This window comes from Meleagris gallopavo, chromosome 5, assembly GCF_905368555.1.
Source record: "Meleagris gallopavo chromosome 5, MGAL_WU_HG_1.1, whole genome shotgun sequence".
NCBI classification, from domain to species: Eukaryota; Metazoa; Chordata; class Aves; order Galliformes; family Phasianidae; genus Meleagris; species Meleagris gallopavo.
Window position 1 is genome coordinate 16536194 of NC_139408.1, and position 15410 is coordinate 16551603.

The following is a 15410-nucleotide window of genomic DNA, read 5'->3' on the forward strand; positions in this document are numbered from 1 at the left end:
CCCATGGTGCTGCTCCCACCCAGTGCCCCATACCCTTGGAGCTTCTCCAGTATCTGCTGTGGGGTTGAGCCCCATTCTGCCTCCAGTCTCTCTCCTGCCCTAAAACACATGGACATGTGGCCTCAAGGCAGTTTGTGGAGCACTTTATTGGGACAGTGACATGGGCCACTGTGGGTTCCTGGGCACTGGGGAGCTATGGCAGGGCCCCTAGGCACTCTCAGTAATGACAGAGGAAGGGGTGCAGCAGAAAGCAGGCTCTACTTCTCCAGAGCCCATCAACGGACAGGACCCATTGTCAGGGACACAGAGAGACCCACAAACTCCCTGGCCCCTCTCCCTGTGCCCCATCTCAGTGTCCCATGTCCGGTGACACACTCCCAGCACCTGTCCCCACTCAGTGCCCCCACCCATTGCCCCCAGCACCAGAGCCTGTGCCCTGGTGCAGGGCTGTGCTTACCTTTGGGGTTGAACACGGTGCAGGTTCTGAACCATCGGCAGGGCTGCCTGCAGGCCCAGTTTGCATAGTTCCAGGGGCTCAGGTCCTCCCAGGATGTCTTCCATGACCACCCTGTGGCAGCGGGGCTCAGCATCCTGCATCTACCCCTGGCCAAGCCCTGGATGCCTGCTGAGCCCTGTTACCTTGCAGCTGGTGACAGCCCTGATCCAGAGGTTGCAGTAGGTGTAGGTGGCTGCCAGCTTCCTCAGCTGTTTGTTAGTGGCTGTGCTGTGCACCAAGGCAGCTGTCCCTTGTATATCTCCTGGCAGTAGGTCTGAGGGGCACAGATTGATGCCAGACACTGGCAGTGCCCATGGGAGCCTGGCATCCTGCTGACCTCCCCTTTCCTCTCCCCTGGGCACGCTTGTAGGTGCACAATGCCTTCACCACCACAAAGCACCTCCTTCTCCGCCTGCAGGTACCTTCACAGTGTGCCAGGAGGCTGAGGGTAGGGACAGGCTGGAGAGTGTCCCTTCTGCTCCCCCACCAGCCCCAGTGCCCTGAGACTGGGGACAGGGCTATTCCTTGAGCTATTCCCATTATGTCCCTAGTGGTCCCCGAGCTACTCACCGGGGCAGAGGACAGAGGCCATGCCCAGCAAGGTCAGGACAAGGAGCAGGCCAGGCTGCATGGTGGGGAGCTGTGGGGACATGGCAGGGCTGGAGGACCTCTTGCCCCATGGACCTGTGGTCCCTGGGATCATCTCAGGAGAGCCCTTGGCCAGCCCTAATGGTCCTCATGGCACCTGGTCTCCCATGCTACCCCATGTCCTTTGTCTCCTCTGGTGTTCCCAGCATCAGCCCTACCCCTCACACCCAGCCCTCAGCCTCATCACCCCTGAGTCCCTGACCCCCGTCATCCCCAGTGCCACCCATTCCCCATGTCCCTGCTGCCACCCCCAGCCCTCAGCCAACCCCTAGGTCCCTCATGCTCTGCAGCCTCTTGCCACCCCTGGGGCCACACCTGGTTCTGTGCCACCCATGCCACCATGCACCTTCCACCACATCCCCAGGGCATCACAGAGCTGCATGTACCAGATTCAGGGCTGTCTTTCCCCTGTTCCCAGCCCCAGCCCAGCAGCACAGGGCTGTGTCCCCCCTGCCATCCCTGTTCCTGTCCCCGCTCCTCACCTTGGGGCTGAGAGCTTCGCCCTGTCTTGGCCCTTATAGGGGTGCTGGAGCCACATGTCCTCTGCAGCCTTGCACCACCCCAGCCCTGGCCCCAAGCCACCAACTGCCATAGGGTGGCCTGGAGGTACACAAGGGGGAACAGGAACAGTTAGGCTGCTTGCTCAAGGCCACTTCCTCTCCCCATGTTCACAGGGCCTTGCAGCGGCCAGTGCCAGCCATTAGCCCCAGATGCCATCATCCTTTTGGGTGGCCCTGTGCCCATTATTCAGGCACCTCATCTCCTACCATGATCTCTTTCCAATGCTACCTATTCCCTGCCACCCCATCCCCAAGCACTGCCACCCTGCCCCACAACCCCACTACTCCTTGGGGCACAGGACCATCATGGAATGGCCAGGAAAGTGGTTGTGCCCCTTTAGAGGGGGGGCAGTGGTTTGCTCAACAGCCCAGAGTACCAATTTGCCATTGCAGCAAGGGTGCTGCTGTCTCGTTCCCAAGTTAGGGGGCATGGAGGGTCTGCATTCCCAGGTACAGCAGCATCTGGTGCATGTTAGTGACATCTCCCTGTGGGCTCAGGGCATGGCAAGACACAGAAACAGAGGCACAGGGCTGCCCCAGTGGATGGTTGCATCTGGGGCCAATGGCAGCCATGGGCTGCCATGGGCCCCATGACTGCAGGAGGAGGAAGTGACCTTGGGCAAGCGGCCAAACTATCCCTGGTTCTCCCACACCCTCAGGCCACCCCATGGCAGTTAGTGGCTTGGGGTTGCAGTGGAGCTGGGGCAGTGCACAGTGATAGAGGACACGTGGTTCCAGCACGTATTCGGAGGCAAAGGGAAGATGCTGGGGGCTGCAGTGGGATCTTGTGGTGGTAGAGACTGCTTCCCCCATCCCAGGTCACTTCACGGCTCCTGCATCCCTCAGAGCCCCCCACCCATTAACCCCACACACAGAGGGCACAGGCATGGGGCTGCACACCAAGGCTTTATTGGGGTGAGGGTTCTCCACATCCCCTCGGCCGGTTCTGAGGTGAGCCTGAAGGTACCGCTCCTCTCTGCCGCTCCTGTGCTGCCTCCATGGCTCCCAGCTCCCTGTGCCACCCTATGTCCCTCACGTCCCTGCATCCCCACCATCACTCTTGACCCTCACCCCCAGCCCTTGACCCCTCTGTCACCCCTAGGCCCCTGATGCCCATCCCCACTACCACCCATTCCTGGTGTCCCCACAGCCACCCCCTGGTCCTCACCTACCCCCATGCCAACCTCAGCAGCTTGGGGCTGTGTCCCCCCACTGTCCCCATCCCTGCTCCTCACCTTGGGGCTGGGGGCTTTGCATGCTGTTGCCTTATAGAAGCACGGGAACACATTACACTAACACCCCATAAGCCCCCCCTGCCCTGTCCAAGTGACAGTGTGGGTAATGAGTAGGACTGGAGGGGCTCTGGAGAGGAGAGATCATGGGGCCAAATACAGACAGGGCCTGCCCCATGGCACCCAGAGCTAGAGGCCCAGGGAGAAGGTGCCCGAATCAGTGGATTGCTTCTCCCGGCTCTGGTCCGCCAGGGCTCCTGGCACACAGCCTGTGGGGCTGGCAGGGGCTGGGGGCACAGTGGCCTCTGGCACCTGTGGGACAGGGGATGGACATAGGATCACTCTCTGTCCCACAGCCGTGGCACCCAGGGTGCTTAGGGGCTCTGGGATTGCCCCTCCATGGGGTACTCAGCAGCCAACTGACCTCCTCAAACTTGCGGGCCTTGTAGTGCTCGGCGCCCTTCAGGAAGTTGAGCAGGATGATATCGCACAGCACCGTGCCCTAGGGGGCAGCAGTAATGGGGAAGGAGGCACCTCACCCCCTGACACCCCACAGACCTCCAGGAATTAGGCTGCCATCACCTTTCCCGTCACCCTGCTTTGTGGTAGTGGGATTTCCCTCCATCCTCCTTCCCACTGCTTTTGGACATCACCATGGCCCTCAGCCCTATGGCTGTGGGTTACCTGCTTGCCCCAGGGCCGAGGACTGCCTCAACTCACCACGCCGATGGAGGTGAAGGCAGCTACCGTGTTGATGAGGGTGGGCACAATGCCGAATTTCCCAGCCTGCGGGAAGGCAGAGGGCTGAGTCAGCATGGCCTCCGCCTATGGCATCCATAGGTTCCTGGGATGCTGTGCCCGTACGTACGTTGCCATACACCAACACGTCAAAGCGGATGCCGAAGGCCTTGGTGAGGGTGCGCAGCTCGGTGCCGTTGTGCCCACGATAGTACCGTGCGTGCCTGCATGGGACACGGCCGCCTGGCACCCCATGCTCTGCAGCTGTCCCCACGGCAGGCAGCGACACGTGGCCCTACCTGAAGTTGTAGCCAGGGGAGCCGGGGCTGTGCTGGGTGACACTGTCCAGGCGGGTGAAGGAGTAGCGGGGCAGGCACAGCTCCCAGGAGCGGTCCAGGTCGCATACCCAGCCGATCTTGATGCCCAGCACCCCACCCTGCCCAGCCGGCCGTGAGGGCAATGCACCCTGTGCCACGTGGCCCCGTGTCCCTCCATACATGTCCCACGTCCCCGTGTCCTTGCAATACTATTTTCCCATGTCCTACATCCCTGCATCCCCACTTCCCACATGCCATGTCCCCATATTACAATCCCCTATGTTCCCACACCCCATGTCCCCATGTCCCCATGTCCCCCATGTCCCCCATTCATGAACACCACATCCCAGGTCTCCCTGGCCCTAAAACTCAAATCACTACGTCCCCTACCCTGTTTCCTCACATCCCCTGTCCCTGTGTCCTGCATCCCTTTGTTCTCATGCCCCACATCCCACATCCTTTGTGTCCCCAGCTCACGGTGGCAGCCAGCGTGGCGAAGTCCTGCCCAGCAAAGCGTGCCACGTCGCCCAGCCGCAGGATGGGGCACAGCGGCTGCTGCTCGGGATGGAAGCGGCAGCGCTGCAGCTCTCCTGCACTGACCTGGGGGGGCAGGTTGGCCCTGGGGGGGCACACGGCTGTGAGCCTCCAGCGGTGAGAACCCACCCTGTGTCCCCGCAGTGCCACTTACTTCTCGAAGCCAAACAGCGGGAAGCGGATGCTGTTCTTGATGAAGAGGGTGAAGTTTTCAGCCTCCAGCATCACGGGGCTGTGGGGAGAGAGGTGGTGGTCCTGAACGGGGCAGGAGGCACAGTGTTTTTCCCCCCTCCTGCTGCTGCACACTCACACATCGACGGTGTCCACCTCGGGTGGGCACCAGCCCCGGATCTCACAGGTGCGCAGGGTCACGTTGTAGGGGACGCAGCGTCCCGTCAGCACCCCTGTGGCCACAATGCGGGTGGGCTCAAACCCCATGGTTTTTGGGACCCCACCTCCTTCCAAAACTCACCGCTGCCTGTGGTGCGGCCCTTTCCCTGACAGTCACGGTTGGATGCACACTGGTATGTGGCTTCACTCTGTGGAGAGGGGGGTCTGTGGGTCAGGGCACACCGGTGCCCCCCATGCCACCCCCTGTGCCCCCATACCTCCGGGCAGATGCCCTGCTCCTGATTCTCCGTCAGGATCTGCTTGGTGACCACCACAAACACCGAGGTGCCCTACGGTGACGGGGACACTATGTCACCACCACACCCCCACTCCCAACCCCGTGCCACTTGGGGATTATTGGGGTTATTTGAGATGAAGCTAGGAGGGCTCGGGGGAGTTTCCCACTGTCTCCTGCCTGTGGGGGGGTGACGTAGTCAGCTGTGTCCAGGATGCGGTTGCCATACTTCCCGATGCCCTTCACTTTGGTCACCACCGAGGACTCGATGACAGTATCCCGCACCTGGTAGGCCTTCTCATGCAGGAACACCCAGCTGGGGGTGGAGGGGCCAGCTGTGGGGACCCTGCCACCTGCAGCCAGTCCTCCTGCCACCAGTCCTCTGACAGCCACTTGTCACCTGTCTGTGTCACCCCCTGGGGTTCAGCATGCTCCATCCTTACCTCTCCTCTCCATCATCCGTGTCAACAGCCACCCTCCCATCGTCTGTCCCTTGTGTCAACCTGATGTCCCCATCACAGACACGCTGCCAGCCACTTGCTGTCACCTGTCCCCCTCTGCCCGTAGCTGTCATCACTTCTCGCAGCCCGGTTCCCACCCCCACATCAGCGGGCACCTGCCATTCCCATAACACCCTCCTGACCCCATATCATGCACCCACCCAGTGTCCCCTCTTGGTGTCACCCTCCCGGTCCCCAGCTTGTCACCACGGCATCAGGGATACGATGTACACTGGGAGCATGGTCAGCCGAGGGGTGGGGAACACCAGCAGAGGAGTGGGGTCCCGTTGGGAGGATCTCTCACCCGATGAAGTAGGAGAGGATGAGGAGCTGCACGACCCGGTTGACGACGCCCACCACCCAGCTCTTCACCACCACCGACTTGGTGGTCTCGTAGGAGAAGAAATCGGCCAGGCAGCGGGGCTGGGGGCGCGGGGGGGGCATGGGCAGCCGGACGGGGGCACGAGCGGGGGCTCTGCAAGGATACGGGCAGGGATACAGGCAGTGGGAAGGGATAGAGGCAGGGAGCAGGGCAGGGATACAGGCAGCGGGCAGGGATGCGGGCAGATAGAGGCAGGGATGCGGGGATGTGGGCAGGGATGCGGGCGGGGTGGTGCAGAGGCAGAGGGGTGGGCACAGGATGGAGGGAGGGGGAGGGGGTGCAGGGGGAGATGGAGGGAGGGGGCATGGCTGGAAGGAGGAGGGAGGGGAGGGAAGACGTGGTGGGGGGAGGGGTGCGAGAGGCGACCTCGAGGAGGGCCCCCGAGCGGCGATCCTACATGGGGTAGCCCCTCTCTGGGGTGCCCTGGGGGGTGCTTTGGGCCCTCGGCACTTGGGGTGCTTCCATTTCGGGAGCGGGCCGCGCTGAGGGCGCAGTATGTGTGACTCTCGTTTTTAGGGGTGCCCCGCACTCGGGGTGCTCCCATTCTGGGCGTCCTCTGTGCTTGCGGACCCCCTGTTTGCCACTTCACAGTGTTTGGAGGTGTCCCATACCGGTGCGTTCTTTTTGAGGGCTTCCCCTTTATGAAGGGTGCCCCATTTTGGGACGTGCCCTACTTCGGAGTGCCTTTTTTGGGGCGTACCCCACGTCGGGGCGCCATGTGCTGGGCAGAGCCGCCCTAAACCCCCGCCGCGGTGACGTCATGGGGATCACCCGGCGTCGGCCAATGGGGAGCAGCCCCCCCACTTCCCGGCTGGAGGCCTCCCGCCTCTCTGTGGTGCCAGGTGAGAGAGACCGCCGCTTCGGGGAGCGGCCGCTCTAGCCTGCCCACCTTCCACTCCGCTGCCTCCATGCCGAGGAAGGCGCCGCTCGCCTTTAGCCCCAGTCCTCCGCGGCGCTCCATCGCGAGGCCCGTGCCGATGCGGCCGGGTCCTCCCTCCCCCCGCGATGGCTCCCAGAGAGGCCGGGCGGCGGCGCGTCTCTATGGCGGAAGTGGGGGCGGGTTCCGGCGGCGGCGCGGGAGGCGGTTGGGGGGGGAGGCGGCTTCGCGCGAGGTTCGTGTTGCGCAGGCGGGAAAAGCGGTGGCGGTGCGGGGGGGGGGAGGGCGGGAGCGAATTTGGGGGGCTTGAGAGGGGACAGAGAAAGGGTAGCTTTGGGGGGGTGATTTCGGGGGGGGTGATGTGGGGGTTGGAGGTGGCTGGTGGGAGCGTGGGGATGACGGACGGGGGCGTGGGGCCTAGGGAAAGGGGTGGTGGAGGATGTGGGGGGCTGCCAGGGCCTCGCTGTACCCCTTCCTACCGGGACGTGGCACCCCGGGAAGCGGCGATCCCAGGGAGCCCCGAGAGAGGCTTAATGGGGGGATGTGTTCCTGTGGGACCACGTTCCTTAGGGATCACATCGGGGAGGTTCACGTCCCCGTGCTCACTCTCGTTCCCCTCCTCCCTCTTCCCCCCCCCCCCCCCAGCACCTCGCTGCTCGGTGGCAGCAGGGCATGCCGGCCTCGGCGGGGAGCTGAACTCCGGCCTCCTCCTGCCTGCCTGCGAGCCCGGCCCCCTTCGTCATGGCTGACACACTGGAGTTCAACGAGATCTACCAGGAGGTGAAGGGATCCATGGTGAGCGGCACCAGGGGCAGCTCAGTGCTTGGGGCAGCTATCTGGGGTGCTGCCCGATGCCGGAAGTGCTCACCCCCATCTCATGGGCTGGAGGCACACGGTGCCATGCGGCTCTGAGGCCTGGTCTCAGCTGTATGCCCAGGGGTGCAGTATGCCCCCCCATCCCTGCAGCTCTTCCGCTGCCTCGTCCTGGCAGAGTGTGTTTTGCTGAGCTCAACTGGAAATGGGAGCTGAGGCGCCTTGTTTCCAGAGCTGAAGCATTTTGGAGCATCAACAGGGGCTTTTAGTAGCAGCCTGTTGCGGAGCTAGCGAGGCTGTGGTTGGGAACGTGTCCAGGGGAAGGAATGCCAGCTGCAAGCGTTCACCCTTTTATGCAGTAGCTACTGCTGGGCAGCTGGGTGCTGTAAATCAGCCTGTTCCGGTGGGGGTGGGCAGTGTCATGCTGCAGTGATGTTGAGGATTTCTGGGTCACCCTATGGCATTTTGGAGATTGTTCCTAAATGCCTGATGGAGCTCTGGTACCGAGGCTGCTGGCAACCCGGCTGCCTCAATCCCAGAGGAGGGTGATAAAGAGTGCATGGAGAACAGAAACTGTTGGGTGGTTGGGGAGTTCACTTCGTGTCCCCTGGGAGAGCTTAGCAGCTGTATGTGCTGTGTGGAAGTTCCTCCCCTTGGGCTGCTCCCCTCCATGTGTGTGGGGTGAGCTGCCTGTACCTCACACCCACCTCCCACCAGAACGATGGCCGGCTGCGGCTGAGCCGCCAGGGCGTCATCTTCAAGAACAGCAAGACGGGGAAGGTGGACAACATCCAGGCTTCAGAGTTGGCAGAGGGTGTGTGGCGGCGTGTGGCACTCGGTCACGGCCTCAAGCTTCTCACCAAGAATGGCCATGTCTACAAATACGACGGTTTCCGGGAATCGGTGAGTCCGTGCCATCTCTGACTGTTGCCTGAGCCATGTTGACCGTCCTTTTTTCAGCTAGCTTGTGCTATAGTCTCTTTCCTTGCCCTGTATCAGGCCATGCTGCCTACAGGATCTGCCAGATCTCACAAAGCTGATCTCCTTGCCTTTAACAGCAGCTGATGTCTGTTTTTCTCATCACGAACTGTGGGCAGTGTCCCAGTGACGGGCTCTGGGCTGTGCTGATGTGTACATGGCAGTTTCTGATGAGCATTCTCTGTTTCCCTGTTCCTTCTCACCTCATCACAGGAGTTTGATAAGCTCTCAGATTTCTTCAAGGCACACTATCGTCTGGAGCTGGCTGAGAAGGACCTGTGTGTGAAGGGTTGGAACTGGGGCACGGTGAGGTTTGGAGGTGAGTTGTGGTAAGACAGGAACAGGCCAGTGGTGCTGCTGCTTGATCTGTGGTAATCAGCAAGGTAATCTGTGCTGTGTTTAGGCCAAGGTGGTGGAGCTGGGTGGGAATCTGATGGCTGGGTCAGTGTCGTTATCCCATCAGCATGCAGCTGTTGACAGCTTTAAATGCTCCTCTGGGAAACTGCCCCATTCTTAGTGGTGGTTTTGGGTAAAACATGGATGTTGATCATCCTAGGAAAGCAGGAGATACTTGCAGGCAGCACAGTATGTTCAGGGGGGTAGGCAGAAAATGCTCAACATAAAAGAGAAGTCTGCATGGGAGGTGTGAGCATCTAATAGAGCCTTCCAATTCCTCAGGGAGCCAGAAGAGCTGGTGGATGCTCCTCCCTGGTCTGAGAGAGGAGGAAGAGCGGAATAAACAGCCTTTTTGTTTTTAATCAATATAACTCTCAGGAACAATAGCTGAGAGGAGAAAGCCTAGAGATTTGTGTGGAGAACATGGGAAGGGAGGAAGAGGGGAAGCATTTCTGGGTTTTGAGAGAAGAGCGATGCTGCTGCTGAAGCTTGGATCTAGGATGGAACTCACCTTGGGTCTGCGCAGCAGGGTGGACCTTAGGTTCTTATCCCTTCCCACCTCCTGTAGGGCAGCTTCTCTCCTTTGACATCGGGGAGCAGCCGGTGTTCGAGATCCCCCTCAGCAATGTCTCCCAGTGCACGACGGGCAAGAACGAAGTGACACTGGAGTTCCACCAGAATGATGACGCTGAGGTCTCACTCATGGAGGTTCGCTTCTACGTGCCCCCTACCCAGGAGGATGGTGTTGACCCTGTGGAGGTGAGTGAGGCACAGTGAGGCACACTAGTTGGGTGCCCTGACCTAATGCCTGACCACAACTCCCTCTCCTTGTAGGCCTTTGCTCAGAATGTCCTCTCCAAGGCGGATGTGATCCAGGCAACTGGTGATGCCATCTGCATCTTCCGGGAGCTGCAGTGTTTGACGCCTCGTGGGCGATATGACATCCGCATCTACCCCACCTTCCTGCACCTCCATGGCAAAACCTTTGACTACAAAATCCCCTATACTACCGTGCTGCGCCTCTTCCTGCTCCCACACAAGGACCAACGGCAGATGTTCTTTGTGGTGAGGAGGGGTTGAGTGGTCCTCCCCTTCAGAAATTGTTTTGAGGGATTTGGGGTCCTCAGGTCCTCACCTCCTCTTCTCTTTTCAGATTAGCCTGGATCCCCCGATAAAGCAGGGCCAGACCCGCTACCACTTCCTTATCCTGCTTTTCTCCAAGGATGAAGACATCTCACTGACCCTCAACATGAATGAGTGAGTTCTTCTCTCCAGGCAACTTCCTTGATCCCCTCCCTGGACCTGGGTGTTGTGGGGAGAGCTAGTGCAGGTAATGAATCCCCTTGGTCCTTGTTCTTGTCGTTATCCTCTATTTCTGCCATGCAGGGAAGAAGTGGAGAAACGCTTCGAGGGGCGGCTCACCAAGAACATGTCAGGCTCCCTCTATGAGATGGTCAGCCGAGTTATGAAGGCACTGGTGAACCGCAAGATCACTGTGCCTGGCAACTTCCAGGGGTGAGGCATGCTGTTGCTTCTGGCTGGGTGAGGGAATGTGGGACCTTCCTACACTAAGGATGAGCATGGAGGCAGGGGGAGAGGTAAAGTGGGCCTTGTCATTCCTAAGACAGGAGATTCTTCTTGTTTTTGTGGTCTCAGGCCAGCTGCTTGAGATCCCCTCCTGACTTGGACAGCAGGACCAACATCTCTTTTTCTATAGTCAGGGTGAAGGGATTTTGCAAGAATTTTACCCCATGCAAGCAGGGGGATTTATCTAAGCTGCTATCTCACTGGGGATGTGCAGAGGGAGGGATGTCTGCTCCCCATTGGTGTAACATGACAGTGTTTGCCCTCACAGACACTCTGGAGCCCAGTGCATCACCTGCTCCTACAAGGCCAGCTCAGGACTTCTCTACCCACTGGAGCGTGGTTTCATCTACGTTCACAAGCCGCCAGTGCACATCCGCTTTGATGAAATCTCCTTCGTCAACTTCGCCCGTGGGACCACCACCACCCGCTCCTTCGACTTTGAGATCGAGACCAAGCAGGGCACACAGTACACCTTCAGCAGCATAGAGAGGTGGGCACAGAGTGAGCTCTTACTGTAACACTGGGCTGCTCTCTGTCCTGCCATGCAGCCCTGTTGCCCCTCTGTCCTCCGTGTTGGTCACACATGGTGGATCTTTACTGATGTAACAAGGTGATCGTTCTGCTCACTGTGTTGAGAATGCACAGTGGGTGCCAGCGAGCTGGATCCCACCTGTCCCTGACACCACCCCATCTCTCCTGCAGGGAGGAGTACGGGAAGCTCTTTGATTTTGTCAATGCCAAGAAGCTGAACATCAAGAACCGAGGCCTCAAGGAGGTACCTGCTGCACAGGGCTGGTTCTCTGTGCCCTGCTGGAATTACTGGCCTTCAGGCTGGGGTGGGGAGATGACTGGGACCTTTTTTCTTCTCTCCAAAATTTTGCTGCTTTTTTTCCTTTTTTTTTTTTTTTTTTCACCTTTCTTTTCTTTCCTTACCCTTGTAGAGGAAAAAGGTCCGTGCGATACCCCTTCCTCTTTCTCTTCTTCCTCCTCCTGGTGCAGGTTTCCTCTGCATGGCTGTGTTGGTCTCTGACTAAACCCAGTAATTGCAGCATGATTTGCAAGAGGGGCCCCCACCTAACTCAAGTAACATCTTTGGGGAACCTTTCCTGCCCCTCTCTCTGCATCCCTGATGAGGAGACAGGGAGACAGATGGGACACTGTGTTTCCCAGCCTGGCCATGCATGCATGTAGTTTCTAGAGAATTGACTGTATGCAGATGTGGGGAGCATGAAGAGCAGCTCTCACTCTGTTCCTCCTGCAGGGTATGAAGCAGAGCTATGATGAATATGCCGACTCTGATGAGGACCAGCACGACGCCTACCTGGAGAGGATGAAGGAGGAGGGCAAGATCCGGGAGGAGAACGCCAATGATAGCAGTGATGGGTCTGGAGAGGAGACAGGTTCGTGCTGGGGCTGCAGCTGAGCCCCCACTGCCTAAGGGCTGCCTGGTATGCTCAGGCTACTTCCTCGGGTTGAATCCTGGTTGTCCATCTTCACCTCACACTCTGTCTTTTCAGATGAGTCATTCAACCCTGGAGAAGAGGATGATGATGTGGCTGAAGAGTGAGTAGGGGCTGGGTCCGGAGTCTAACTATGGGCAGCTTTTGGAAGATGCCATTTGTGGGCGCTGTGTAAGGTGGGATGGGGCTGTGAGAATGCTGAGGAGTGTGTCTGATGCAGACAATATCATTGTGAATGGCCTTGTATGTGGGTGCACTTCTGCTCTGTCTCTCGAGTTCTCTTGATGAGAACTGCAGTCTGAACAAGTGCTCAGGGGCATCGTGTGTGCTGATGGGAGTCAGGTTCAGCACAAGAGGAGGGGTGGATCTTGGTGCAGTTCAGCAGTGAGGCGTTGCAAATGCCTAAAGTTTACGGGAACTCAAAACGATCAGCCATGTTCGTGGAAGGAGAGTCCCCTGAGGGCTGTTAAGTGCGAACAGAGCGGCTTCAGCTCAGGAAGTCTCTGAACTGCAGGTTGCTGGAGGATGGGAGAGTTCAGGGGCAAGTCTTGCTATGTGCTTGTCACTGCTACAAATCCCTTACCTTCTGCTTCATCTTGCTGGAGTTGAGATCTTGAGCTTTCCCTGAAACCAGGTCACTTCACACAGGTTTGACAGCAATGCCTCGGCCAGCTCCTCCAGTGGGGACGGTGACAGTGACCGAGGTGAGAAGAAGCCAGCCAAGAAGGCCAAGATTGTCAAAGACCGCAAGCCCCGCAAGAAGCAGGTGGAGGTGAGAAGTTACTGCTGGTAGAGTTGTGGAGATCAGGACTCACTGCCCTTGGAACATGGATTGCTGCTCCCTTGTTCGGAGCAACACCACAGGAGATCCAAGTCACAGCACATCAGCTGAGCTGCTTCCCGTTAGCCTTCTGCTGTGGTCTGATCCGATCCTACCACCTCACTGTGCTTTGCCCAGTTTGGGTTGTCCAAGCCTGGCTCTTCTGCTTCCTGCAGACTTTTCTTCATCCTGCAGATGAGTCTAGATTGAAACTCTTCCAAAAGATATAGTGGTGTCTGAGCCTGGCAGTACCTTCTGACTGTTGGAGGACTTGCCCCCCCACAGGTCCTCCATGTCCTCTCCACCTACTCTATGGGTGCTTTCATTTTTTTGTATGTGTGAGCTGACAACCCATCTCCCTGATTAAGTAGCTGAATTACTGGTGGGATGTGGGAGGCATCATCTTGGGGTAACCCTAAGTCTTTAGTGCGTGGGGTATTTAAAGTCTTGGTTCTTTCCACTCCCTACTTTCTAGAGCAAGAAAGGCAAAGACCCCAATGCGCCCAAGAGACCCATGTCGGCTTACATGCTTTGGCTGAATGCCAACCGAGAGAAGATCAAGTCAGACCATCCTGGTATCAGCATCACAGACCTGTCCAAGAAGGCTGGGGAGCTCTGGAAAGCCATGTCTAAGGAGAAGAAAGAGGTGGGTTGCTCTGCCAGTGGGGATTGCTAAGCCAAATTTAGAAAGGGAAGGTGGATGTCAGGAGGCCTGGGATGCTCTTGCTTGGATCCTGCTGCTCCATTAGCAGATCAGGAAGGGAGGTTTGGCGGTGGGGAGCTGTCGTCTCTGAACTGGTGAGGGTGAGCTGTTGTATGAGCGTGGTCTCCAGGTGGTCAGGGACATGGGTGGAGATAGCATTGGTGCAGAGGCTCATGATGGTGGATGGTGTGGGAACAAAGCGCCACTAACCTGCTTTTGCTGCAGGAATGGGATCGCAAGGCAGAAGATGCCAAGAGGGATTATGAGAAGGCCATGAAAGAGTACAGCGTGGGCAACAAGTCAGAGAGCTCTAAGATGTGAGTGTGCTAAGCAGACAAGGGGACATGGCATGGCTTCACTGTTCTGGAATCTGTCTGTCCTCAGCTGTTGTGGTGGCTGGGCCTCTCCAAGGCTGGGGGGTTGTGAGATGGGACCAGTGCACTGTCAGCAAGGTAATGCTTCTGTCTCTTCCACCCTCTCAACACATGCATAGGGAGAGGTCTAAAAAGAAAAAGAAGAAGCAGGAGAAACAGATGAAAGGGAAAGTGGAGAAGAAGGGTGCTGCCTCCAAGTCTTCGTCCTCCACCAAGTCCTCTGCCAAGAATATGAGCGAGAGCTTCAAGAGCAAGGAATTTGTCTCCAGCGATGAGAGCTCCTCTGCAGAGAGCAAGAAGGAGGTAGTAGAGCTGATTGGTGGTGGGCTTCACTCATTTACCTCATCCCTACAGGCATATGTTCCTCTTGATAGTATGTACATCCAGTCTTGTAGTGGAGGACTGATTTTAGTCTTTGTTACAGGTACAGGACTAGATGGACACGAGCTACTCTGCTTCTACTCTCCTGACTTCCTATTTCTTCCTATTTCAGGACTCAGAGGATGAGAGAGGCGCCAGCCCGGCCCAAAGCTCAGAAGATTCTGCGTCTGGCTCGGATTAGTGCTGTCCCCGCTGGCTCCAGGCTGGTTCCCAGATCAGCGTGAGGACCGGGTGGGCCGGCCCGCAGGAGGGGCCTGGCTCTTGGGCTCTGGCTGGCTCCGAACCTGCCTGGCCGCCCTTCCTCCTACCCCTGCTGCCAGGTGAGGGGAGGCACTGGGAGTGGGGCAGGAGGGTGCCCAGACTCACTGCCTGAGCCCTTTCCCCTCAGTGCCTGGCTACAGAGCGAGGCCCCGTGGAGGGGAGGCCCAGGAGGAGCCTCAGTCCCACCTCTGCCCTGTTTCTCATCAATTTATTTTTTTTAAATACTCGGGTTTGTTTCGGTCTCTTTTTTTCTTTTTGTATTTTGGGTCCGTTCACATGGCAACTCGGATTGAATAAAAAACACCCGCGGCGGGAGTGCGTGTGGGTGCGGAGGCAGGGGGTGGGCTGGGCTCCCCTTCCCCAGAGGCGCACGGGGTGCTGGGATGCCTTCCTCCCAGCATCGCCTTTCTCCCGGCATCGCCTCGGCCTCCTTGAACCACAGCCAGGGGCTGAGCTCACTCGCAGCCCATCCATTAGCAGCCCGAGCCCCTCCTGCGGGCTCCCTAATCCTGTTACAGCTCCATCAGCCTCCTAATGGAGGCCCGGCGGTCGATCCTGATGCCATGCGGATGTTCTCCGCTCCCTGGAGAGCTGCACCGTGGCTGGGGGTGTCAGATGGTGGTGGGGGGCAGGCGGCCCCAATCCCCATTCCATCAGCGTTCCCGCTTGACCCCGGCACGGCGGCCTGGCTGCGAGTCAACCGCTGCAGGGGAACGGGCTCGGGGAGA

At 58.6% G+C, this 15410-nt stretch overlaps 3 protein-coding genes across 10 annotated transcripts; 1 reads left to right on the forward strand and 2 right to left on the reverse strand.

Annotated features, from left to right (window-relative positions):
* Window positions 1–127: 127 nt before the first annotated feature.
* Window positions 128–2456, reverse strand: LOC109367709 (proteoglycan 3). The gene is given in 7 exon segments (XM_031553475.2): window positions 128–277; window positions 459–570; window positions 641–734; window positions 737–769; window positions 850–897; window positions 900–938; window positions 1067–2456. Coding segments are annotated over 7 exon segments (519 nt in total). The 5' UTR covers window positions 1200–2456; the 3' UTR covers window positions 128–217.
* A 135-nt stretch (window positions 2457–2591) lies between these two features.
* On the reverse strand, window positions 2592–7063 carry P2RX3 (purinergic receptor P2X 3). Of its 6 annotated transcripts, none has more exons than XM_085224460.1 (13): window positions 6922–7063; window positions 5955–6125; window positions 5331–5466; window positions 5134–5205; window positions 4998–5064; window positions 4836–4929; window positions 4680–4757; window positions 4469–4610; window positions 3974–4110; window positions 3805–3898; window positions 3657–3722; window positions 3361–3438; window positions 2592–3248 (listed from the first exon to the last, which is right to left on the reverse strand). In XM_085224460.1, exons 2-13 carry the CDS (start codon window positions 6092–6094, stop codon window positions 3126–3128), a joined length of 1227 nt encoding a protein of 408 aa, XP_085080586.1. In that variant the 5' UTR covers window positions 6095–6125; window positions 6922–7063; the 3' UTR covers window positions 2592–3125. The 6 variants fall into 6 exon arrangements, with proteins under 6 accessions (XP_085080586.1, XP_085080585.1, XP_085080584.1 ...); XM_085224459.1 differs by having other exon boundaries at window positions 5955–6073; window positions 6922–7046; XM_085224458.1 differs by having other exon boundaries at window positions 4998–5205.
* Window positions 6741–14997, forward strand: SSRP1 (structure specific recognition protein 1). 3 transcript variants are annotated; one of them, XM_085224446.1, is made up of 17 exons: window positions 6741–6874; window positions 7555–7704; window positions 8440–8625; window positions 8914–9019; window positions 9665–9855; window positions 9931–10161; window positions 10250–10353; window positions 10483–10611; window positions 10952–11173; window positions 11386–11458; window positions 11945–12083; window positions 12201–12246; window positions 12792–12915; window positions 13439–13609; window positions 13892–13983; window positions 14160–14343; window positions 14534–14997. In XM_085224446.1, the coding sequence occupies exons 2-17, from the start codon at window positions 7651–7653 to the stop codon at window positions 14600–14602; spliced, it is 2121 nt and encodes a 706-aa protein (XP_085080572.1). In that variant the 5' UTR covers window positions 6741–6874; window positions 7555–7650; the 3' UTR covers window positions 14603–14997. The 3 variants fall into 3 exon arrangements, with proteins under 3 accessions (XP_085080572.1, XP_085080570.1, XP_085080571.1); XM_085224444.1 differs by lacking the exon at window positions 6741–6874 and adding an exon at window positions 7014–7144; XM_085224445.1 differs by lacking the exon at window positions 6741–6874 and adding an exon at window positions 7114–7177.
* Window positions 14998–15410: the final 413 nt, after the last annotated feature.

What these genes read in the sequence shown, in the direction of transcription:
- SSRP1 (XM_085224446.1), top strand. Translation starts at nt 7,651, where the DNA reads ATGGCTGACACACTGGAGTTCAACGAGATCTACCAGGAGGTGAAGGGA. An exon ending in AGGAGGTGAAGGGATCCATG is followed by an intron (nt 7,705 to 8,439) that starts GTGAGCGGCACC and finishes ACCTCCCACCAG; the next exon opens with AACGATGGCCGGCTGCGGCT. An exon ending in TGTCTAAGGAGAAGAAAGAG is followed by an intron (nt 13,610 to 13,891) that starts GTGGGTTGCTCT and finishes CTTTTGCTGCAG; the next exon opens with GAATGGGATCGCAAGGCAGA.
- P2RX3 (XM_085224457.1), bottom strand. Translation starts at nt 6,993, where the DNA reads ATGGAGCGCCGCGGAGGACTGGGGCTAAAGGCGAGCGGCGCCTTCCTC. An exon ending in ATCCTCTCCTACTTCATCGG is followed by an intron (nt 5,467 to 5,954) that starts GTGAGAGATCCT and finishes CTCCACCCCCAG; the next exon opens with CTGGGTGTTCCTGCATGAGA. An exon ending in ACTACGTCACCCCCCCACAG is followed by an intron (nt 5,206 to 5,330) that starts GCAGGAGACAGT and finishes CCGTCACCGTAG; the next exon opens with GGCACCTCGGTGTTTGTGGT.